This window comes from Scleropages formosus, chromosome 11 (genome assembly GCF_900964775.1).
Source record: "Scleropages formosus chromosome 11, fSclFor1.1, whole genome shotgun sequence".
Classification (NCBI taxonomy): Eukaryota; Metazoa; Chordata; class Actinopteri; order Osteoglossiformes; family Osteoglossidae; genus Scleropages; species Scleropages formosus.
In genome coordinates, this window is record NC_041816.1 from 12,352,260 (window position 1) to 12,377,321 (window position 25,062).

Sequence of the window (25,062 nt, forward strand, 5' to 3'; positions counted from 1 at the left end):
ATGTTTTCAACTATTATGTGCATTATCCTATAAACAATGTAGTAATTTACATGAGTGGAACAACTGCTCCATAACGGAGGCAGTAAATACATTATGTAAATTACCAATTATCACACTTTGCATTTTATTCTGAAAGACAGCAGCGAAAACCGGAAAAACAGTCTTCATTAAACTGTACCAAATGACTAATTTCTGGCATGCATTTTCTTAACAACTGACTAAATAAATCAACAGTGAAGCAAAAAGATTCTTATCACAGTTACTGTCGCCCTAAAAACAATCATGGTCCCGTTGTACAGTGTATTTAAGCAGACCGAACATTGTTAATATTGTTATATCTTCATCCTGAGACACAGGTAGAAAAGATCTGAGCCTACTTGGGCTGTACGTAGCCTGTTTCTGCTTATCCAGTTTTCTTTTTTTATGTATTGATTCATTCTTTACGTTTATCAACAGATGACTGAAGGCATGCTCAGAGCCCAAACAACAAGAATATGGACACTGGAGAATGGACAGATGTAGAGTCACCCAACACGGTGCAGTAACAAGACCCCCAGGGCTACATCCCAACCCTATTCACGCAACAGAACTGGGAGGCTATTGGTGTTAATGAGGCACATGTGGCAATGCTGGGCCAGAGTGCAAGTGCTCTATCTCCGGCGCCAGCTCTCATCAGTGCTCATCAAAACAACGCAAAACCCACTTGATGTCCAGGTTGCTGCCATTTCATTACTAATGAGAAAACTGAACATCCATGTGTGATAGAAGAGTGCAAGACCCTTGATTTGAAACGGTAAACTGTTGCGGACAGAAGATGTGAATCGGGGAAGAAAGCAATAGCAGAGGCAAATAATAACTGGAGGTGAAGTTTTTAACTTCATTTAGATCACTGACCCTGCAGTAAAATGCAGTAATCTACCTATTCTGAATAAATATTTATATCACAGTTTGAATTGGTGTAGAGGAGCTCCTTCCCTGGCTGTCTAGGATGTGGCAGAAATAATATTTGAAAGTGCTGACATTGAGAAGTCTGACGAGAGATGCGTAGGAGAGGACAGATGACAAGAGCTCCAGATGCCCTTTGTTGTGTCAAGATGCAGAGGATGAAACGATTGTTTGTCATACCACAGTACCATCTCCACAGAGCTTCTGAGACAAACTGCTCCTGTAATCAGTACGTTTCCTCGCTGACAACTTGTTCTACAAATGTTGCATATAGCATTGCTCATGTTATGTAACATATTATGCCTTAGACAGCATGTCAAACTTGAGAGAAAGTGAATATTTTCCAAAAAACATTTCATGGATGGATGGCATTTGATTACAGCCGAGGAGCTACATGAGTAAGTAAAATGAATTGGTACATAATTTATGATGAAATCTACCTCTATAGACTCTCACTCACTCACTCACTCACTCACTCACTCCTTATCAATAACTGCCTCAGGCAGGATTGCGCTCATCTGAAGCCTATCCTGGAAACACAGGACACTACAGGTCTTAGGCTGCACCCTGGGCACAACACCACTCCATCACAGAGCAGTCAAACACACAATGGAGGCAATTTATAGTCACCAATTCATCTAAAACACCAGGGTTTGCACTGGGAACCAGAACATCTGGAGGGAACACAGATGAACATGGAAAGAACACGCCAACTCCACACTAATGAACAGGGATCAAACCTATGTCCAGTTCAGGCACTGAGAGGCACCCATACAATGCACTGCACCAGCATGCTACCCTTTGCACTGCATTGGTCTAGTTAAATATCCCGGTGTATTAACTGGTCAAATACAAGAAAATAAGCGTATTAAATGGCTGGTGTGATAATGGAATTCTTTTCTTAGTAAATGATAGTCAATCCATAAGCGTCACGTAGTCTGATGAAGATCTTTAACATTACACCCCCTCGTATATAAATAATACATGGTCTGTCACTAAAGAGCCTATACTTTATGTGACACTTGTTACCCTGTTATCTCCAAATGATGCCTACGGTATATGTAGATGTGATGACACTACATAGAGTTCATTGGAAGTCGCTTTGGAGAAAGGTGTCTGCTAAATAAATAAATAAACGTACATTTAAATCTAAATGTGAATGTAAATGCAAATGTAAATGTTACATAGCCTCACTGGGACATCAGCTTAGTGGGTCTCCCTTCTGCTTCTTAATAACATGGGTACAAGCTGCAATGTGCACTAGGCTTCTTGTAACTTATTAATGGGCACTTCAGACACAATTTCTAAACTATTATATTACCTTCTTACATTTAGAATGACCACTATTTACTATTCTAATTTTCATGTGTGGAAGTATTGCAGATAAAAACATCATTTCTTTAGTGAATAAGTGTTGCAAGACAAGCTAAAAAATCCAGTGTGTCGAAGTGTATGACTAAATAACATGCAATATAGCTTTTCATTTGACCTGGACAAAGAAAGCTGAAGCTAGAAGAATATATAGGAAAATTGGATGTGTGGGCCAATATTCAGAACATTTATAACCAGGCTTAAAGTTCTATTCGTATAGTATAAAAGTATTACACGCATGGTGGCTGCAGAAGCTCAACATAAGCTTACAGGGGCAGGAGAGTGACTAAACAAATTTTCTCTTTTCCAGAGAAATCATATTCTTTTGCTAAGCCACGAATCCATTTCAGTTTGGCAATTTAAACAAGCAAGTCTTTGAACTGCTCCGGTAAACTTCTTATGGTAAATTGATCCTAAAAGAAAAGGTTTTTAGCTAAATATGTTTGCAGTCAAGTTTTAGACAATAAACCACATTTCTCCCTCTGTTTTTAGACATCTGGACTGTAGAAGCCTCACTGGCATAATTAAGGCAGTATAATGAAATATTGTCCAACCGAAAACTTACTTCTTTGTCTTTCTTTCCAAAGAAATTACATTAGAGCAATCCACATCTAAGCAAAACACAGCCTGGAGGCCAGAGTTTTCAACTTGTAATCTGAAGGTCGCCAGTTTGAATCCCCCTCCCACTGCATCTGCTCAATCAAGGTCCTTACCCTGAATTCATACAGTAAGAATGTTGTGCTGTATAAATAGCTGAAACACTGTAAACTTTTTCTTTTATCATTCTAAGTTATTACTTAGCATTATAAGTTGCCTTGGACAAGTGTAAGCTCAGTAAATACAAGCAATAATAAATATGCTTAAGGCACCTTCATATATAAATATAGGGAACATAAATATTTTTGAGAAGGTATTTCGATGCATGACTGGCCATTTAAACACCAGTTGAAGTATATCTACTAAAACTTTAACCCTAAGGAACAAGTACTTCAAAGGTAAAAATAATAACTGCACTGAATGAATAAGAACAGTATAAATTATAACATTTGCATTCAAAGCAATATTTTTTGTGTCATCACATTTATTTTGTGATTTATTTTGACTCCAGTATTTTTGGATGTTGATTGTGTTTTCATATGCACTGAGACACTTCATGGGTTCAACTGGTTTGCAACCATGGAGGATATATAAACAAATCATGCCAGCCTCTGGTACTATTCCAAGAGAGATGATCAGGTGACAGCTAACATCTGCAGTTTACAGCTTTCCCTCTCGTGATTGATGTTGAAACGTTTCCCACCGATGTGTCGAGGAGAAGTAATTGCATTCTCCACCACCGAATGGAATTATGTCTATTCTATTCTCACTATTCCTGAGACACATCAGCCTAGAGGTACACATGATGTACACTACAATGAAACCTTAACCACTGAACAGTCCTGCTGAACTCGATCTTTGTTTATGACATATGATACTAGGATGTGCTATTTATTGAATTAAACTTTGCGGCAAGCATATGCTTGTTTAGAAAAAAAAACCAATGATTTAGTAAGGAGCTGAAATTATTCTAATCAAAACAAAGTTAGATAAATTTAGGACCAAAGGATTTTTTTTGTGAAATGTAGAATTACCACTGAAATTGTGAAATTACTGTGAGTTGGCATTGTTTTTTATGTTGCATAAATTATGCAAAAATATAAAAATGTGTGGTATGAATGATAGTGAATTACAGCTCTTTACTAATTACTCTCCTCGTTTTAATTGTTAGGTCAAAGGTATCTAATTAGTGGTAAAATGTGCCTATTAATTAAACTCCCACAACCAGTTTGTGTGTGTATGTGTGTGTAGTGTCTGCAACTACTAATTGGATTATTTCTCTTGAAGACTTCATAAATATTCATTAGGAATTGGCAATGTGTTCTAACACATATGTGGCCATTCAGATACTTCCATTTACTGTGAGAAGAGAATTGTTATCGGTGATTGAAGCATGGAAAACAGAGTAACTTCATATTTTCTATGTTATGGTATTGTAAATTGTTCTCATTTAAGTGTCTGTAGAAGTGTTTTCTCTCATTTTATTTCTTTCCCGGTGTGTCATTTTGTCATTCGGCCCCCTCTAGACAACATCTGTGTTTTTCGAGCATGTACTTGTATATAGATGTAGATACATGTATGTAGATGTTAGGGCTGAAGAGCTATTTCATTAGCAGCAGAACTGGTGGCGATATGGTTGAGGCTCCTTTCATCAAGACCTGGGCAGTTTACCGTGATTTACTGAATTACTTGACCTTATTCTGTGTAGCTGTTGTTGGCCATATCAACTTAAATGCAAAATGTAAAAAATGTATTATTAAAAATGCAACTAATTGCCTAAAGGCTGCTGCAACTTGTCTGATTTCCCCCCACCCCAATGAGTAACAGTGGAACGCCATTGTTTAATTAACATTCATGTACTGCAGTCAAACCATTGATAAGGTGTCAAGGGATGGGAGGGCTGAAAATGAATGCATTTTGTTAAACAGGTTGCTGAAGCGTGGGCAGGGATTCCAGTTCACCTTGCCAGGAAGGTTTGCGCATCCAAGGTCAGCAATGCAAATACATGTTTATTTCTTTCCCAAGGAGTGCTCAGTGAGGGGGGACTGATGGCATGGCAGCTGATGTGCAACAAACACATGGACGATCAAGATGCCCTCAGTGTGAACTGTCAGTGTGAAAAAGAACCCACAACAGTGTCTACGCTCATGTTGAGTTGTCATTTTTGGACCACCCATCGTTTGCCTCGTTTCAAACTGCATAAATATGTCTTCCCTAGGAGGTCACCGTCACAGCTCTCGGTAAATTATCTAAAATATCTGTGAAAAGTAATTTTTTGGTAATTGCCCACGATCAGACTCATTTCAAAATTCTTTGTAACTTGTAATATTTTGCAGAAGAACACTAGAAATATTGAAAAACTCCGCATGTATGGGATTTACCAGTGAAGATGGAAGTGAACTTACATTACAATTACTTTCATTACCGTAATGAATGTGGCACTCATGAGGAGATGTCAAGTGGATGCTCCATGATGGTGTTAATCATACTGTTAAAATGAACTGATGTGTAGCCACTTTGCCCTTGGTTATGATCAAGCGTTTGATTGTTCTTTCTCAAAAGTACATCCGTCTGCAGTTGGAAAACATTTCATCTCTTTTGGGAGCGCCCTAAGGGAGGTTACATTTCCTTCTAATTGGGCTTTTAAGGTATTCATGATGCATTATGGTTCACCTCAGCTGATGTCATTAGTGCATTACAAAGTAGTGGACACTGTTGGGATTTACTGACCTTCTGAAAGCTTCTTTCATAGAAAAGTTAATTAAAATAAAGTATTTTACTGTTTTCTACTTGACAGTCCCTCAGTAGTGGTGTCTAAATCATATATAACATGAAGACAACATAAGCTTGATTAAGAGCACCATATTATGTTGTTTGGCCTACTTTCATTTGCATGATATGCTTTTATCTAAAAAGGCTTAGTTTTCTGTTTCCACTGAAGTTCAGCAGGATGCCTGCTAGTTACACCTTTACAAGCTCTAAGTCCATGTCCTTAACAATTACACTACCTGCTGTTACACAGGTCAGAATAAAGAGCCTGTGAAACAGGTTAAATTTGGAGAAGACTTGCAATGCCACCTCATTTTCATACCGTCATATCATATTCATATCAGTATTCTCCCTTTCCACACGGAGCAAACATCTGAATGATCTCTGAAAACCATGCTCTCAAAAATGTTCATGTAGTTATAAATATTAATACCATGCCACTCATCTTTTATTATATGCTTCAAACTTTATTGTTTATTATATTTTCTGTTGTAAAACTATGACTGTATAAACCATTTTAAAAGCTCATTTAATTGCCTAATAATACTTTCAACAGATTTGGAAAACTTTTTTCTTTATCTTAAAATATAGGAATTTCCCACAGTGGACAATATCAAGCACAATGCCATTGTCATCTTCCTCACATGCAGCTCAACTAAAAATTAATTTAGTCCTTGAGAAAAAAACTAAGAAAATAACACTCCAGATTGCACAAATGTTCATGTGTGGATTTTCCAACTGCTCAATTCTGGCTGTTGATTCTGCAAATGCTTCCAGAAAAACCTCCCAGCTAGCTTTTTATTTCAAGATAAGAGGTCATATTCTAAAAAAAATCTACATATAATTTTACTGTAACATCGATATTTAAGTTTATGATAAACTGAAGTGTTTACAAAAGCCCATTCTTAATGACTAAGACTCATACACATTTTTCCAGATACCATGGAATGAGTCCAGTGCTGGTGGACAGGTGGGAACGATGCAGTTGTACACCTGGAGTCAATGCTGCTATCACTCATAGGGATGCAGCGAGCAGGTCTGTCTCTTCCATCTCCTTCACTGCCAAACATGGTGGCCTGCTGTACATGTACTCCTCTTTCACCAGCCTCAAAAAGTCGATACAACCCTGTGCTCTGAATTCGCACTTAGAACCCATTTAAAGGTATTGTTAAGAGTTTTCCACTCCAGGACTTATTACAATCAATTACTATCATTGGAATTAAAATCTCATTAAAACACTAATTTAATACAAGCTGCAAAATAAATGTTATGAGACACACTGGTTGGGCACAGATAACAGAAATGGATACTGTATATAATGACGCACACACTTGGAACAATAATCTTTTATTATCCTGCTCCATTTACACCAGAGTTTACATAATGCGCCTGTATATCCAAAGTATTTACAAAGAACTACAGTATGCTAAGGATCACAGTTCCTATGTTAAAGGCAAGATTGCTAGACACATCACTTCCTAGTGCTTTTTGTATACTTGAAGTTCAGATTCAGCTTTTCTTGCTCACTCCTAACAGTACTGGCATAAAAAGTGAACCATTTCAGTCTCAAATGTCTTTTACAGTTTTAAAACATGTACATTGGCATGATTACAATACTCATAGTGGCAGGCAGTTTCCATTCAGTGTTTGTAAGGCCTCTTAAGACTATATACATACATCTAAAGTACATAACATCACAGTAGGCGGGGGGGGAGGAGGTTCTTTATGTCAGTCTGAGCTGGACGGCTCACCGCTCACTGATTCTTATATATTCAGGATCACAATCACCCTCCATAATAAAACTTTGCATCTGTGGGTGTTGGTCTTGTAATTTAGCACTTTCCCTCAATACATTCAATATAATATGTCCTTGAGCTACACTACGGTAAGTGCGTTTCTTCATTAGATTCAGCTATACCACCTAAACATCTGTTACGAAAATACAATGGACAAACCCCTTAAAAAAGTTCTTCCTCAAAGCCAAAAAATGCCCGTACCTCCTTCATAATACTTCATGCATTAATACTCTTCCAAACACAGCAGTTAAATAAGTCAGAATGAGCTGCGAACTGAAAGTCTTGAATAGTGCCTGTTGTAAATCTTAGTGAGGAATGTAACTGACTTAAGATGTGCTTGTGCTTGTACACAGGAAATAAGTGACGTCATATTTCTTAAGCTTTTTTGACCCTAATAGATTATCCATGCAGATTACTCTTCATTACATTCATTTATACTTGTAGACTTATAGACCCACAAAAATGATGGATTAAAGTGATTTTCTACCATTTATTTACCATAACACTGATTTGACAACATGGTGTCAAAGACTCAGAAATACATTTCGGAATTTAAAAATGCATTTATATAATATTTTACTAAAATCAAAAGTAAATACTGCTTAGAAAACAAACAAACCTAGCAAAGTTTCATTAATTGTATAAACTGCCCATTGAAAATATGTAGAAAAAATGTATACCGTACTTCTATATTAGAATAAATAATAATCACGTAAAAAATAATACTGCTCCATTCACCAGGTAAATATTCAAACAAAAGTAATACATAAATATTCCGGATAAATAATCCATAAATAGTCCAGAAAATAAAAGCATGTCTCCCAAACACAACTGAGGCGGCACTGATTTCAACATAATGCGTGATCTGTGGACGAACCTGGAACACATCACAGCTGTATATAATACAGACACATTGGACACCTTCATGACTTCATGGTACAAATGGGCACGACGATTACCAGGATCACAGTGCAGGCGGCCGCTGCGATGAGCGCTCCTATTTTACACACCTTCGCTCTCCTGAACTCCGCCTCTTTACGCTTCAGCAGCGAATCATAGCCTGGTGTGTAGATGTCCTCCATCCAGTACTCCAGGTTGTTGGGATTCAGGGACTCTTGTGCCTGGCGTACACAGAGACACATAAAAATGATGGAGGGGAAGACGTTCCCCGGAGAAAGCCAGATGTTTGGTGCGTGGCTAACTGAGGGGGGAAAGGAGCGCCGGTGTCATGTAGCAGAGTTCAGACAACGTGAGGAAAACGACAGTGGCCATGCTTTCTCTAGTGTCAAAACCTCTGTTCGCCTAGGAGCTCTCACGGTTAATTTAACCGAATTTCATCAATAAAACATGACGGCGGCAAGCAGACGCACACAGCTTCGTGTCTGAAGGTAAGCTCGCACACTGAGACACAGAGGAAGTTTTAATGTAATTTTAATGTATTTTAATCTGGCCAACTTCAAGCAGAACATGCATGGCACCCAGCTGTGTTTCAGGAATCTAAAAGGGGCATTAAACATTATTCATTCTAACTGCTGTATAATTTTAAATGTAGCTGAGGGGGGAACAACCTCGCAAAACAAATAAAAACCTATAAATCATTATGCACACGTGCTTAATGACACCAGATGCATTTACAGCAAGAGCAAGTACAGTGACAAGCACATCCTCACACATTCACAAATAATAAAATAAAGCAATTTTACAAAAGCATGTCAGTTATTTCAGTTTATGCTCAACAGAGGAGTCATTCAATCACATATAGGCTAGACCCGCATTATATTGTACATTCCACCACTATCTTGTGCAAAATCACTGCACACTTTTGACATGCAACTAATCATATGGAAATATATTTTGCTCTAAAGAACACATTCTAAGCGCAGTTAGCCATGACCTTGTCAGAGCTACTGGTCAAGATAGCCTGGTTATTCTCCTAGACCCTGAAGGCTATCTTTACCATTGTATTTGGACTCCATGCCATCTTTTTTGGACAGCTGGAAAACATGCGGATTTTTTGTTATCTGCCAGTGTTTTGGCCTAAACTGGTTCCAGGACCAGACACAGGTCACTGCATCAATCCAAAACAAAGGAAGTTTACTACTTTTGTAAATTTTAACCAGCATTCTCTGGCAGACCTCTGGAAGCAGGACTTTGTGGTCAGCTCAGTGCACATGTAATATACTGCTCTGCAAATGTACTGCAAAAGCAATTGACTGGATTATTTGGCTTTTCTGGGATTTTAGCCACTATCTAAATCCAAATATTCTGGCATGGCTGACCTATTGATCTGCAGTAGAGGAAGCCTCTGAACATAAATTCTGCATTTTAAATACGTTGTGTCCTTGTCTAGAGGCAAAGACAGCCTGCTTTGCATTAAATTTATATTACCGTGATGCGAAAGCCACAAGCAAGCAACTTGCTAATGAAGAGGGCTGAGATGCCAAAAACGAATGACCATGATTGAATAGAAAGACTATTTCTTGTTACATGCAATACCATTAAAATATTAAACTGGTTCATTTCAAGAAGATATTTGAAACTAGGGACTAAGGTTTTATGTTTAGAATTTACAATGAGAACATTATAGTCTCTACAGTATTACAGGACCAAATTCAAACGTACATCACATACTACTACCCTGTGTGATGCAGGCAATCTCAGTGTCACAAATTTACATAATTTTCTTTAAAACTGAAAATTAATAATAATAATAATAATAATAATAATAATAATAATAATAATAATGTGAATAAGTTACAATTATAGCACCTTTACTGTATTAAATAATATTTGGATGTATTATGTACTATTTCATAATTTAATTGAATTTAACACTTTTACAGTTTACAGGAAGGATTAAGCACTTCATTAAAGCTATGACCACAACTTTGATAACAAAAAATTTAATGGTAATGATAATAATCAAAGGCTGAAGCCAGTAATTTTGAAAAACATTTTTTTCTTTTTCAATCTATTTCATTTAGAGCTTGCTGCATGGAGTGAATGAGCTGGTCTTATGAAGTATACATTGACCCTACTGTATGAAGCAGATGATTTGACCGAGCAGAACCTAAGAACAGTAGCAGGTATCAGTTTGTTGGAATGAAGTGCACAAAACCATCTGGGGATCTCATACATTCTTTGACTGATTATGACACTTTGATGCATTGAGGAACGTAGCCAGCCATCCCATATCGCCGCTGCTGGAAAGTAACTGTTTTGGCCTCTGCAAACTTCAACACAGCTAACCACCGAGTTAACCATGACTAAATTAAATTTCAGGGTGTTTTGTCTCTAGCCACAAGCTCATTTCTCAGAAGTAGGAATTAAATGAATGAAGGACACACAAATACTGACACCAGGTTTGGTACAGTTTAGACGAACAAAACTAGATGTTTGAGCTGCAGCACTGTTTTCGGCGTTAATTAAGCAAAATGAGGGTTAAAAACGAGCAAGGTTCTCAGTGCAAGGCATATCAATGATTTAGTATTTTAATAGGAAAATTAGCACTTCTTAATGTCAGATACATAAATGTGGTCCGTCACTGTACGCTTGTACTTCCACAGTTCTCTCTTTTCAGAGTGAACATGGGGCTGCATTATTACCAGAGCTGTAACAATGCAGCCCAAGGCCAGATTATTAAAATTCTTCTTTTCTCATTTTCCCACTTAACCATCTCAGTGCAAAGCATTGACAATCCAGCCTAACCTTTCTGACCTTCAGACAGACCACTGACACTTGAGCCTATCATAACTCAACCTCTGACACGCACCACTCAGGTGCCCTCACACACCTTCCCATGCAGACCACCGGAGTCATCAGTTCACCTTGACTCTACTTCAGATCCATACTACTGAGGTTTCCAACCATCTGAACACATGCTCAGAACATTTAATGTGTCCTCAGGCTCCTCTGACTGACCTCCACTGAGACCTGAGTGCAGTCTGAGACAACCTAAGATGCAGACAAACAAAACCTTAAGCTCCTTTGGCTAAGCCTCAGCTGCAAACTCCCAGGCCTCCTGCCCAACAGGATGCATGAGAGGTCATGTTTCTGTAGAAGATGTCAATTCAGTTAGAGCAGAAAATGATCATAAGCAACGATGAACAGCGAGAACAGTGAGTAGATGTCATGAAAAGTGCAACTATTCCTCTGACACATTAGCACAAAGTAAACAGTAATGAACCACAGAGATTCAGTTTACACAGATTTATTTTACATAAATACCACCTAATAATTTGTTAATTAAACTCAAATGAGTATCCTTCATCTCATAAGAACACAGCCGTGGGCATGTGATTGGAGTGCTTTCAACTCCAATATTTCATATATTGTGATAAGGCTAGTTTCCTAAATATTGCACTGCTCTGCTTTCCCTCCTCAAGGTTCAAAACACGGTCAAATTACAAGCTCTTGTCTGATTCATTATCAGTACATTTAATGTCTTGCTTCAAAGTAAACAAGCCTCTTCCCTCAACAATAAAAACCTGCTGCTTGGCAAAAAAGAAAAAACCTGCAATGCAAAGATGAAGTCATCACTCACTTGCAGGTCCAGCGCAGTAAGCTTGCTCTTGTCTCCTGAGTTGCGTTTGTATTCCTCGATCGTCCAGGAGGGCTGCGTTCGCTTGCCCTCGGACAGTTCGGTGAGCCGCAAGTCCGTGTAGAGAGGACTGCTCTTCATGTGGGACTTGACAGAGGGAGGGAAAGGGTGGGGGCTGAATACTTGCTCAATCAGGTAGGAGTCCTTTGCAGGCTTAGTTGCACGATGGACTTGGGGGAGCTCACACTGGCGATCTGTCTGCATGCAAAGGTCAAATGCATGGTTATCGTGAAAATAAAGTGGCAGTGCACTGCACACAAAACAAAACGGTCCTAAATAGGCGGTAAGCATGCAGAAGCATAACAACTTGTCAGCCATTGGGGAGGAAAAAAATAATAGCATAGTCCGTATAGGAGTTATACATAAATATTGGTGGGAGAGATCAGGCTAGCTAGAACCCTGGGGGGACGCATTCCCTCTTTGTTACACCGATGCAAGCATACATTGCTCATGCAGGTAGCGCTGTGTTGACACAACCTATTTTGTACTTATTTACACAGTACTGGCACCATATACAAAATGCATAAGAGCCGTCTTCCAGCATAGAGGAAGACCGGAGATCTCTTTCGGGTCTGAAAAATCATACGGATTTTATTTTATTGCTTCATTGTATACTTCTGAATCAAAAGTGAGTTGGACTCTGCAGATCGAAGATTGTCATGATGCTTCATATACAGCTAAAGATATCACACTATTCTGGAAGTCCTGTTGTGCTTTACAATACACATAGATGTACCTTCATACTGTTTTAAGCGTGACAAGAACTGTATCTGAAATGTTATAAATAGAAACCACATAAAGCAGTACGCATTTCGACATGGAAAGCAGTTAGCAACCATTTGCAGGTGTAGGTTGGCTGAGTCCTTATGCTAGTGGGATAATAATGATCCTTGGGCAGCAAGCAGTCATCAGCAGGTGGTGAGTTCAAATGGCTCCCAGCCAAAGGTAAGAATCCTCAGAAAGCCATCCCAGCCCCGGATACGGCACGGTGGATCCCTGGGATGTTTATCTGGAAGCCTACGCACAGCTGAGCATTTGCAGCAGCTCCAAACTGGACCCTACAGCCCTCGGGCAACATATGAATATCCACACTCGGCTGGTGTAGTGAAACAGACCTGCGTCAGGACGCAGTAATGCACTACACGAACGGAGTGAATTAATCTCAGCAGTTCTGAAGCAGAGTTATCCATGTGGTTTTCACCCCTGTCCCATACCAATATTAAATTTTCTGCTGGCGGCCAACTTTTGTATCTTGCAAATCCTCTTACTGGCATAATTATTTCAGTTACGGGAGAGGATCACTGATGTCCAAAACACCACAGTGCAGCGCATGGTATTGATGAGTTGGCACTAAAAGGAACTTATTTGTTAATAGTGGTTGGAGCTGCTACCTCTGGATTCAGAGATTGTAGGTTTGAGTACCGCCTCCTGCTGTAGAACCCTTCGGCCAGATACTTACCTTGACTTGCCCCAGAAAAAGTTACACAGCTGTATAAGTATGCAAATCATTGTATGCAGCTCAACGTTGAAACTTGATTTGGAGAAAATGATCAGCCTTCACAGTAAATGTGAATCTCCTTACACCGTTCAAATACACTGAGGCCTGGCTGTAATTTGAATAAAGGTGTATGAGGTGTAAGGCCTGAGAACAGATTACAATTAATTATTTTTCAGATGGAATAATAATTCAAATTCTATATGAAATTCTCTGTTTTCAGTATATATAATTCTTCATGGGCCTCCATGACCACATGGAGCGTTGCCATTTATTTGATGTGTAAATGACCCGATAAATCTGTCAACTGCTAATTGTGCAAGCATGGTATGTAGTTCTGAATATGCTCATGTTTCTGTATTTGTCAGTATTGAATTGCACTTGGCGGTGATTTAGCTCCTCAAATTCGCACGAGGACCTGTTACTGAAAGGAAAAAATACCTGCATCTTTTCTGCAGTCTGAGATCTGGTCAGCTCCTGACCAGGTCTTTCCAGAAGAACAGGTCAACAATCAGCCTCACAGAAGTGAGATTAGTGCCTTGAGGCCTCCAGTATATTCATATTGCTGAGGTGACATCTCCTCACAATTGCCATACCTCACAAAGTGCCACAGGATCAATATCCCTCAGCCCTGTTGGCGAACAGCCATTGTGAGGAGGTCACTTCCCAAAGGGTTGAGACCCAGAGAAAGAGTCCTGGATGGCTGACAAGACAAATGGGTTCGCCTGGAGTATGCAGACCTCGTTTGTCCCCACAGAGCCTCATCCTTATGCGCCAAATTGCTCTGATGCGTTGGATGAAATGCCATTACTTTTCTGGCAAAAGTCACTGCTATGGACTGAACCAGAACAGGACATGACACAACTGGTATAGCAGCATTTTCACTGTGCAGCAATGCAGGATTTTATAGGCAGGGTAATTATACTGGGTCTTTACAAATTTTACATTGACATGATGTTACCCAGACAAATAACGAGATCTGACTATGGATCTGAAACACATTAAAAGATTTACAATAGTACCAATCAAACCAGTTTAGTGGAATATCAAACTCAGCACAGTAATTCTTCATAACTTGTGTGAGTTTGTTTTGCTTAAAAGCAGGCCCAGTGGTACTTTTCTCAAGCTACAGTCCAGGGTAGCGTTAAATGTTTCAAGAAACAGACATTATGGTAAGGTGTGCCTGAGCACTCCTGGGGGTATACGGTCATAAAATTGCTCGGAACACACCTGGGATGCTGCAGGAAGAACTGGCTGTCGACTACATGGGAAAAGCGCCAGTAGGGCAAGAAGAAAAGGAGCTGAGTGACAGTAAATAGATGTGGAAAGGGGAGAAACCATTTCCGGGGATGAAGATTTGCTGGCTCCTACACATTGACTGCGCGAGCAATGACTGATATCGACAGCATCGTAACGAGGGAGCTAGTCCCCGCTGTGCTGCCCTGGCCACCATCCAGCTAAAGGGGTTCACACCGTTACCAGGGGGATTGATCTTGCAGAACGTATTACTCCTGGGGGAAGGTGTTCCAGAGGAAGTAGAAAAAAACTAGAATTCTTTCAAGACAAACCAAGAGAACAGGTTAGCGACCACTGAGCTTTGTGGGGCAGCACAGACCAAGACCTATCTCAATCTGAACGCGGCCCGTTTGACGCTCTCTGTAAAAGGTCATTAGAGACAATCCCTTCCACAAGAAACTGACACTTTCATCACGTTCTTAGTATCTACAGCATCTGAACTGAGATTCAAAAATAACTAGAAAATTATTGTGAGTTTGCATCAAGGACATTTTGCTGAATAAGATCTGGTAGGTTGCTCAAAATAATGCAGTGCATGAACTATGCCTTTCATCCATTATAATGTTAATTGCTGTAATGTGAAAATGCAAGCATGTAAATTCGAGAACCCAAGAATTTCTTTCCCTGCAAAATGACTCTTCTTCTATACCTAAATGACAAGATAAATCACTCATATGCCACATGCATATTTATACAAATATTTAATTACTTAGAAAATGGAAGTCTGACTCCAGGTACGAATAATTCCCATAGCCAACATCTGTAGTGTCAGAAACAATCTCATATATGGATCTGCGGTCAGCCCCTTTCCTGCAAGGCTTTAGGTATGGATCTGACTACAAAACAGCAGATGAATGAACAGCATAATTAGTCACCAGTGCTGGCTCTATTCCGGCACATAATATTTACGATGCTTCACGAAAGAACCAATGAAAGGTAATACATTATCCAGTCATAAAACTGTCATTTTTTCACTGTGTGTCAGAATAACTGTACTTACAGCCTATTAACTAATGTAAAGATAAATATTTCAACTACTGTCAGTTCTGACCAAGTAGGAACAACAATAATACAGACTTATATAGCCTAGTATTATACTTGCAAATGGATAAAAGTTTTGAAACACACAGTTTCAGTTCAATTATTTTTGTAAAAGCATCGATAACAATTTGGAAAATGTAATATGTTGAGATTATCATATTCTCCCGTCGATAATTTCAGCAAACCAACAGCACATGTACACCCAGATTCTTACCTCTTTCGATTTTCTTTGTCGGTCTTTGTTGTCACGGTCTTTCTCCTTCCCATCTTCTCCTGGATGAATGGGGTATGGGACAGCTCTCCAGTCTCTGGGGGAATTTGAGATGCTGGCTACTTTTGACTCAGTAGCACTGTTTTCTTCTGTCAGAGACCTGGAGGACCTCCTGGTGAAAAGGTTCCTCTTCAGTGCCTTCACCCTCAGGCCCTCGCTGCTACTCCCACCGGTCTCTGAGCAGCACCACTCAGAGTTAGTGTCCACTTTCCCAGCATGGCCTGTAGTGTGGCACTGGAAGATGCGGGGGGATACATTACCATTGGAGAGCATTTCGTCCCTAGAATTGGGCTCGCTTGGCCTGCTATTGGTCTCTGGCTCCTGGATCTTTTCGTCAAGCCTGTTCAGCTTGGAGAGGACCTGGGAGATCTCCCCACGCACCCCAGATAGAGACTCTAGTTTCTTCTCAATCTCCCCAATCCGAAGGACCAGCTTACACACACTGGCCTTCAGTTCATCGTCTGAACTTTCCAGGGAATGAAACAGTCTGTCCAACTTATTGCTTGCCTTGCCCAGCTTCACTGTGTTGCGTTCTGGGGAACTGTCCCCATCTGACTTTGTCACCTGGGAGAGAGAACCATTGCTGTTGTAGCATGACGACTGGATGACTCCCGTGGAGCCGCACACGCTCATGTCATCCAGGAAGCGGAAGATGTCACTAATGTCATCACTGACAATCTCAGAGTCCTCGTCAGAGAGCTTGAACCTCTCCCCATATTTACCATGACCAACAAAGTCCTTCAGCTTCCTTTGGTCAGACTGCTCAGTTTGGGTACCCACACTTAATGTGCTCTCTACGGTCCCTACCTGAAAAGATGTGCAGTTAATGCTCTTATCTTTAAACCGCTTGATTCCATCTCGTTTATCCACGCCTGGACCACCGACCATAGATCCCACGTCTTTTGTTTTTGGCCCATTTGGCTTAATGCAAAAACCTGAAGGAGAGACTGCGGGCTTCTCTTTGGCTCCTTGGTAATGCTGGTCACAGTCAATGCTGTTGACATTATGCCGATGATTGTCCTTGAACTTTGGTCCACCAACAAAAGACCTCTCCAAGTCGGGACCCTCCTCTGTGTTCAAGCTCAGACTCTTCACAGGCCAACAAGGCTGTTTACCCTGCTTTCCTGAAGTTCTCCTGGTGTTCACACACTCCGTTACAGTAGTTGGGCCAAAGTATGTGGATGCTTGTAAATCATCCAGGCTTTCGTGTTTCACCCGCCGCTTGTCCTGAACAGGAGAACTCACCGGTTCAAAATAAGGGTTACTGTAGGGCAGTTCAAAACTGTGGTTGAAAAACGCTGCAGGTTTGTGAGTCTCTCTCCTGTGGTGACCCCCGCTTGTTTTCACACTTGGATCGGAGTCCGTGGTTATTACCTGGGGAGCAAATGCCACCAGATTGTGAAAATCCTCCTTGAAAATATTTCTTTTCTGCACACAGGAATGCACTGTAAAGGGTTCCGCACTTGAAATAAATGTCTCTTTTACACCCGAGTTTAAATGCAAGGAGTCTTGATCCGTCGTTGATTCACTGTCTATATCCATTGGAAAGTAGGTGCTCTGCATCTCACAGGGAGGAGGACTGCCACTGGAATACTGTGGGAGATGCTGCAGCTTGTCAAGGGATGCAGCCCTGCATTTCATATCCTTGTTGACTCCGAGGAGAAAGTTGGGCTCGGATGTTGGAATGAAATGATGGCAGTTGTTGCAGTCAGATTTAGGGCAGGGTGAGGTCTGCAATGTGGGATGGCCTCTGGCATCTAAAATATCATACACCCTATCAGAGTGAGAGTACTTGTACACGTCAGTGTCTGACCGGCAAGACTCAAAAGACTGGTTCTTGTGGAATTTGGGCCTCTGCCCCATTGGAAGCTTGTCCTTCGCGATGCCGCCGTTCATCTGGATCAGGTTGAACATGGTGACTATATCTGCGGCCACCATGAGTTTCTTGGACTGCTGGTCCTCCATGGAGCACCTCATTTTGTCTTTGAACAAAGTGGCAGGGAAACTGGGGTCCAGACAGGCCGTGTAGAAGAGCAAGCTGCGCAGTTTGGCCAGGTGAACCAGGTCAAATCGAGCACACAGAGACTTACAAAGATCCTGGTAGGAAAGGCTGCTGTACTTGGTGTCCAACTCTTCCAGAATCCGGACCAAGAAGAGGGAGTACTCTGGCACTGGATCCATTGCAGTACTTGTTTACAAATTTTATTTCTTTAACAATAATGAGGTTATCCTGTAAAGGAAGGTCTTGGATTACTGAATTATTGCTTACCGTAAATAGTATTTGAAAATGAAAAAAAAAAAAGCTCATCTACTATTTTAATACACTTGCTGTATTGCTCCGTCAGGTAACATTAAAAACGCGTTATTAAAAATGGTATTTAAAAAAGAGTTTGTCCGCTAGATCTCAACGCGGTAAAACTGAGGAATTCAAACTGTGCATCTCTGCATGGCTGTATTTAATTAGAATGCCTTTTTAATGGGAAACAAGAGTGGTGGGGCTGAGATTTTCTCCATTTTATTTGCAAAATGACATTGGTTGGGAAGAAAAGGCAAGGTGCAGGCACAGTGCAGCAGAACAACGGCTTCGCGGTGGGAAAGGACAACGCAGCGGCGCGGTGGTGGAGCGAGGGGGGGTAGAAGACGGGGTGTCGGTGTGAGAAGAGAGAGGGTGTATGAGCACATGTACAGCGGGGACGATCCGATAGCGCAGAGGTCCGGCCATGCTCAGCCCGATGATGCTGCTTCACTGCTGCCCTACAGTCATAGCGCCGTTCCGAGGCTTCGCTTCGCTCTCTTCTTCGCGGCGCCAACCAGAACCACACTGGACCAGGTCCACACACAGGTGCGCACAACAACAGCGCCACAAAAGTGCGCGTACGCGACGCCGACGGCACACGGACCGGGCTGCGCGTCGACACTTTTACTACAAAAAGCGAGGGGGCGTCATCATGTCAGTGTACACACACGTATGTGGCATTTTGATTTGAAAAAGGAGAAACGACGGCCGGGCATATTATGCGCACCAAGCACACAGCACTAGTTTACACCACACCGGAGCGGGGGGGCAACGTACCTTGTGCACGCTGCTCTCGCTTGCATTAATCCACCAACCAAGGCTTGCCAAGGCTTGCGATCGGAAAAAGAAACAAGGAAACTATCACTCGCTGAAGTACGCAAACGCCAAGGCAAAGTTGAACTGCGCGTTACTGCCGTGCTGCACGCTGCTGCAGAGCGCATGCATATTCCACGCGCGAGGCGCACCGCGCGCGGCGGTGCAAAGGCATTGTTTCCCCTCTCTCTCTGCCCCTCTCTCTCTCTCTCACGCGCTCCGTTTGCAGCCGGAGTCCTCGCGCACGCGGTGCATATCCCTTTCCTCGGGATGTCGTCCACGGACTCCGGTGACAGTGAGTGACATGCAGGACGCCGCGGTCCGCGGTGCCACTCGGATGTGGCGCTCGGAGCACGAGCGGCTGCTTTGTTTCTGTCGCCTATGACGTAATATTGCCTCCACGCCGACTGCAATGCGAGTGCAGCGAAGCCCTGTTAATATTTTCACTTTTAAATCAATTAATGACACTACAGCGCCTGCGATGCCTTAACGCTTTCTCACACCGCCCGTGCCGCGTGCGCCTTGATGCGTCGTGTCCCACGCGCCGCTGGCTTTTTCACTTTATTATTAATCATCTCTAGAAAAAGTGTTCTCTCTCTCTCGGTCAAAGAGGAAACTAACATTTAAAACGGCAAAAAAAAAAAAAACAAACTGTCCGGGGATGTTCACGAAGACGCGCGCACCTTGCGCAATGCAAAGCAGCGAAGTGATGGAGCGGCGCGTCCGTGCGTGTGGGTGACTGTGGGTGAAGACGCGCGCGCTGCTGCACCGCAATGTCTGTTGACACAATGTAGGTTTCCAGCAAAGCCTCTGTATACAGGATCGCATAGAGCATGAGCGTCAATACTGGGGAAAGCAAACCAATTATGGCCCGAGAGCAGCAGAGAGGGAAGGAACTGGGAGGTGCAGAATTGTGTGCGGCTCAGCAGGGAATTTTGAAAGGAAACAAAGCCCCAAAAGAAAGAGAAACCACTGCCTTACCTTTTCACTTCCATCCTGCACACAAACACAGCACCTGCATAATTATGTGCATGCACTATACGTTCTGAGCATTTACTTTGTGCCAGAAATTCGGAGAGCCATCACTATAGAAGAAAAACAGAAAGTGCTTAGAATAAAAATGTATCAGACTTGGAACAGCAGCACAGTCAGTTGAGGGAATCAGGGATCCAATTAAAAGTGTCACAGGCAAAGTGTTAGAGAGCAAAATCTGCGAGGAGCAAACAGAATAAATTGTTTTACAACTCTAAACATCAGAGTCTTTGACAGTCAAATAATTTACTCATTTAAATGAGTGCATGAGTTCATTATTTTGTCTTTCGCTGTAAAAAATGCATTTATTCTTCACGCCTTTATCTGCATTATTGACCAAGGCTTTTAATATATTATGGCATTTGGAGTATATTTTCCTTGTAATAATATCTGGCTTGGTCCTGAGATGTATTTGCTTTTAACTGCAAATGGTTTAATGAATCGTTTCTACTCAGTTAGTGCTTCATTAATCCCTGCAAATTTCTCTCCTTTTTAATTACTAAAGCAAAAGTGATGGGAAAAAGGTATGGTGAGTAACTTAATTGTGTCTTCAACTCCAGCTGAATCATTTTGCTTGCCTTAGGACACTATTGCAAGAAACTGTCTTGTAAAGCCAAAGCTTCAGTATAAAAAAAAGAATTTTAAAATCTGAATTTCTAGAAATAAGTTAAAAATCATAGGAATATATTTGCATTTACATCAGATTTTTAACCTATTTACGTATGTATGAGATGCTGATGTGATACAAGATGAATATTTAAGTGATGAATTTTTTACGTGAAAAATATTATGACTGCCATAAGAAACAGAGTCTTAATAGGTTTTGGTTTTTTATAAGGTACAAACATGTACCTCATTTCATCATCATTTCTTTTTGCAACTTTTTCTTTGAAATGTCTGTTTTTCTTCTGCCAAAGATGGGGAGACCTCGAGTTTTTATAATTACTGAAAATATGTATATTTAAAAGGGATTCCTATTTTTATTTTTAATAGTTTTCCTATAGCACTCTCGGCAAGGAAAACAGTACATTTTACTGTTAAAGAGAAGCTGCCCAGATGTTGCACAACAAATCCAGTGCAGCTATGCCCATGCAAGTGAATCCAAAACATTTATTTGGTTTACACTGTTAAAAAGATTATTTTAATTTGAGCGGTACAGAAATAAAAATAAACTCATATGCATTTGGTGTGACTTAAATCTGTAAACCACTTTAAGTTTGAATGAATTTCAAATGCGAAAAAATGCAGCCTGGAACTAAATGAAGGTATGGCCTTGGAAGTCAGCACTTTTCATTGTGCCTAGCATTTTCTGTAATCAGCGTTATTTACATTTTTAATGTTTCTGACCACAAACATCTCAGACCAACACTGAACACGCAACAAAGTAATTACACAGAATTATTTTCCTTGCCTGAAACAAATCAGACCTGAATCATGGCAGCGTGTATTGTTGACTTTACCAGAAATATCCACAAAACATGACAAAACAGCTAAAGCTGCAGTAAATACCATCCCAACTGTTTATTTTTTCAACTGTAATTAATGTTCTGATGGTGTGGAAGAGTCACCAGGAGTGTAAACACCAAAGAGCATATAAATGGGACATTATGCTCTAAGGTATTAGCTTTGCACCACAGGGAGCCAAACCCCAAAGATATGATTTTACTGGCCAGGTTCCCTGTCAAACTAGCCATGGGGTTTGTCCCTTCATGTACCTACATCTCTTTGTAAGAGAATATTGCCATAGGGACCATTTTAGGATTAAAGATTTAAATTAAATGAAATTAATCCATGTTGATTAGTGAGTGTATAAAAAACATTAAAGTTTTCAGAATTTCATTGGGCTGCATGTTGCCATGTACCTAACACAAGTGTATCTTGTGTCACACCCTATCTGATGTCAGATTTTTTTAATGAAAAATGCTAAAGGGACATATTTACATTGTTTAAAAATCGCCTAAATCGGCATTCTAAGTTTAGCGGCATTGATGTTAATTCCACTTATTGAGCATAATTTTACTTTACTGTATTTTGGCGTGAGGGGGGTGCGGTGGCGCAGTGGGTTGGACCGGGTCCTGCTCTCCAGTGGGTCTGGGGTTCGAGTCCCGCTTGGGGTGCCTTGTGGCAGACTGGCGTCCCGTCCTGGGTGTGTCCCCTCCCCCTCTGGCCTTCCGCCCTGTGTTACCGGGTTAGGCTCCGGCTCCCCGTGACCCCGTATGGGACGAGCGGTTCAGAAAATGTGTGTGTGTGTGTGTGTGTGTGTGTATTTTGGCGTATATAAGGAAAATCTAAGGCAACACAGGAGTTTTCCTGGAATATACAGTACATACCCTACGTTAAGCATTCATATTCAAGGAGTTAGAATGAAAAGCGTACTGATCATCTCCAGCATGGTGAAGGCGACCAAAGTGAGCACCCCCACTGAGATCCCATGGTTATGTAAAAAATGAAGGCTACAGTTGAATCACAACGCACACACATCGTCTAAACCACTTGTCCCATAGGGGGTCGCGGGGAGCCGGAGCCTACCCGGCAACGCAGGGCGTAAGGCCGGAGGGGGAGGGGACGCACCCAGGACGGGACGCCAGTCCGTCGCAAAGCACCCCAAGCGGGACTCAAACCCCAGACCCACCGCAGAGCAGGACCTGGTCAAACCCACTGCACCACTGCGCCCCCATGCACAGTTGAATCATACTTGTAATAATCATTTCCTTAGCAGCAAGCATTATTACATTTAAGTTGTGGCTGTTAACTCGCGTGTTCAGCCGTTTTGTTACCAAGAGTACCGTTGAACCTTCCTGCTGGCAACACTTGTGCCTGGATGCGATGAGCCAGAGAAAAGGGTGGAAGTTACCGTACAGCTAAGTTCAGTGATGTCAGTGTCTTGGTATACTGTCAGCCTGGCTGCCAGTGACTGTCACGCAGTGAAGCATGAGCAACCAGGGAAGGACCGCGATGGATTGAATCGCTTTGACCCAGTCAATCATGTTGAGAAGCACAAAGTAATTATAACTGGCTTGAACAGTAAGCACAGCATAGACAGCAATGGAAGAAAACTGTCATTAGCAACCAAGGAGCTTCCATGAAGAAGAAAAAGCTACAGCTCTCTGTGTGTTCATCTATTCCTGCAGACCAGTCACAACATGATATCACTGCAAAAATTACAGGAAATTAGCAAGGATTTACAGAAGACCGAAAAATTATAATAAAGCTAGCCTTTGTGTTTAAGTTTTAAAGGCCTATTTCCATCTTAGCAAACTGATGAGAGATTTGAGTTTAACGGCTGCTTATCTTTTTGGGCAAAGCTCCCAGAGCACTTTATTATGAGATTTATGAAAACAGACCTCTAATTGGTTTTGAATTGTTCATACGCAATCAATTGAAATGTGCAGTATAATACATCTGTAAAACACACACACACACTCAGAGTAAACCTCACTGCTTATTTCAATGATCACCATCATAGTTCCAGCTTGTGCTCCCAAAGCGCATGGAGACTGAGAATTCATTTAAACCTGCAAGAATGGAGGATGGAGTAATAGGAAAGGGGATATAAAGGGCTTGGAGGAGGAGTTGTGAAGACCTTTCCTTCTCTCCAGTCTCGGTCACTGGCGACATGTAAAGGGTAATTGAAAAGGGTATTTTTTTTTGAATGAATTTACAGCTGTGGATCCAAATGGATACTATTACAGCAGCGGAGAGAGAACTCAAATCACCGCCACTTCAAAATGAATTGCATATACATTTCTTTCCCAAGAAAACTAATATGCACATTTAGTCTGTTGTCAAAGAGTTAGATAACACTGCTTGTATGCAGACAGCAGGTTCTGTTTACGAAAATATTATGTCAAAAGTCTTATGTTCAGAAAACAGGATTCCGCTGCAGACTGATAACTTGTTATCTGAGGGACAAAAAAAGACAGAGGACTTGACCTCTATTTATCTGACAGAAATACCACAGGCATTTTAAGCCCTACAATTGCTCAATTTTTTTTTTTTTGTCATCACTCTTTTTCTGCCAGGCACGGTTACCTGTTGTTGATATTCCATAGTGTTTTTTTTTCTGCATTCTTTATACTTCATCTCACACGTCATGTTAATGGAAACCAAAGATACTGCTCACATCTTTAATATAATGACTTTCCTATTGAAATTGACTTTGTGTGGAGTAAATAAAATATAGGATGTCAAAAAATATTTAGCAATAAGACTATAGGGTTTTTAAAGGTGGAATTATCTGAATACATATGTGAGAATGAAACATTTCTCCTTAATCTCCGGCTTTGCTTGTCTCCAGCTCATTGGATTGTCCTCCTTATTAAACACCAACAAGGACTTGTAGACATTGTGTTAGCTGAGTCAGTTACAGACCTCCAGGCTTCTCCTGTGGTCTTGCATGGCCAGTGCCACCTCAGATGTTTTTTTGGAGGATCATAAAAGAGGATTGCCACTAGTTCAGCCTGGCAATGAGTCACTGTTCCCAGAGTCTTACATAGTCAATGAGAGGCATTTCAAATGTGTGCACATTTTTTAAATTCATGGTGATGTAATTGCACTGATCTATCACATCCTTCTGCTGAATTATAGATGTGTCTGTGATTGGGTGCTTCATTCTCCTGGCAGTACCTTTTTCTTCAGTTTCAGCACGCGGTTTGCCTGTTCCAAACTATGTTTTTGTGGATGATTTATCACAATGGCATGCGTTAAAATAATTTCCACAAATCTCCACAGATGCGGTTC

At 41.1% G+C, this 25,062-nt stretch overlaps 1 protein-coding gene across 1 annotated transcript; it reads right to left on the reverse strand.

The window, feature by feature from the left end:
- Positions 1-8,132: 8,132 nt before the first annotated feature.
- On the reverse strand, positions 8,133-18,459 carry minar1 (membrane integral NOTCH2 associated receptor 1). The gene is made up of 3 exons (XM_018763452.2): positions 16,125-18,459; positions 12,022-12,276; positions 8,133-8,599 (listed from the first exon to the last, which is right to left on the reverse strand). Exons 1-3 carry the CDS (start codon positions 18,360-18,362, stop codon positions 8,402-8,404), a joined length of 2,691 nt encoding a protein of 896 aa, XP_018618968.2. The 5' UTR covers positions 18,363-18,459; the 3' UTR covers positions 8,133-8,401.
- Between the last annotated feature and the right edge of the window lie 6,603 nt (positions 18,460-25,062).

Bases quoted from the DNA above. Each gene is read 5' to 3' on its own strand.
- minar1 (XM_018763452.2), bottom strand. From the start codon at position 18,362: ATGGATCCAGTGCCAGAGTACTCCCTCTTCTTGGTCCGGATTCTGGAA. The intron at 12,277-16,124 runs GTAAGAATCTGG...CTTTGCATGCAG, and splicing joins GACAAAGAAAATCGAAAGAG to ACAGATCGCCAGTGTGAGCT. The intron at 8,600-12,021 runs GTGAGTGATGAC...TGTGTACGCCAG, and splicing joins TTACTGCGCTGGACCTGCAA to GCACAAGAGTCCCTGAATCC.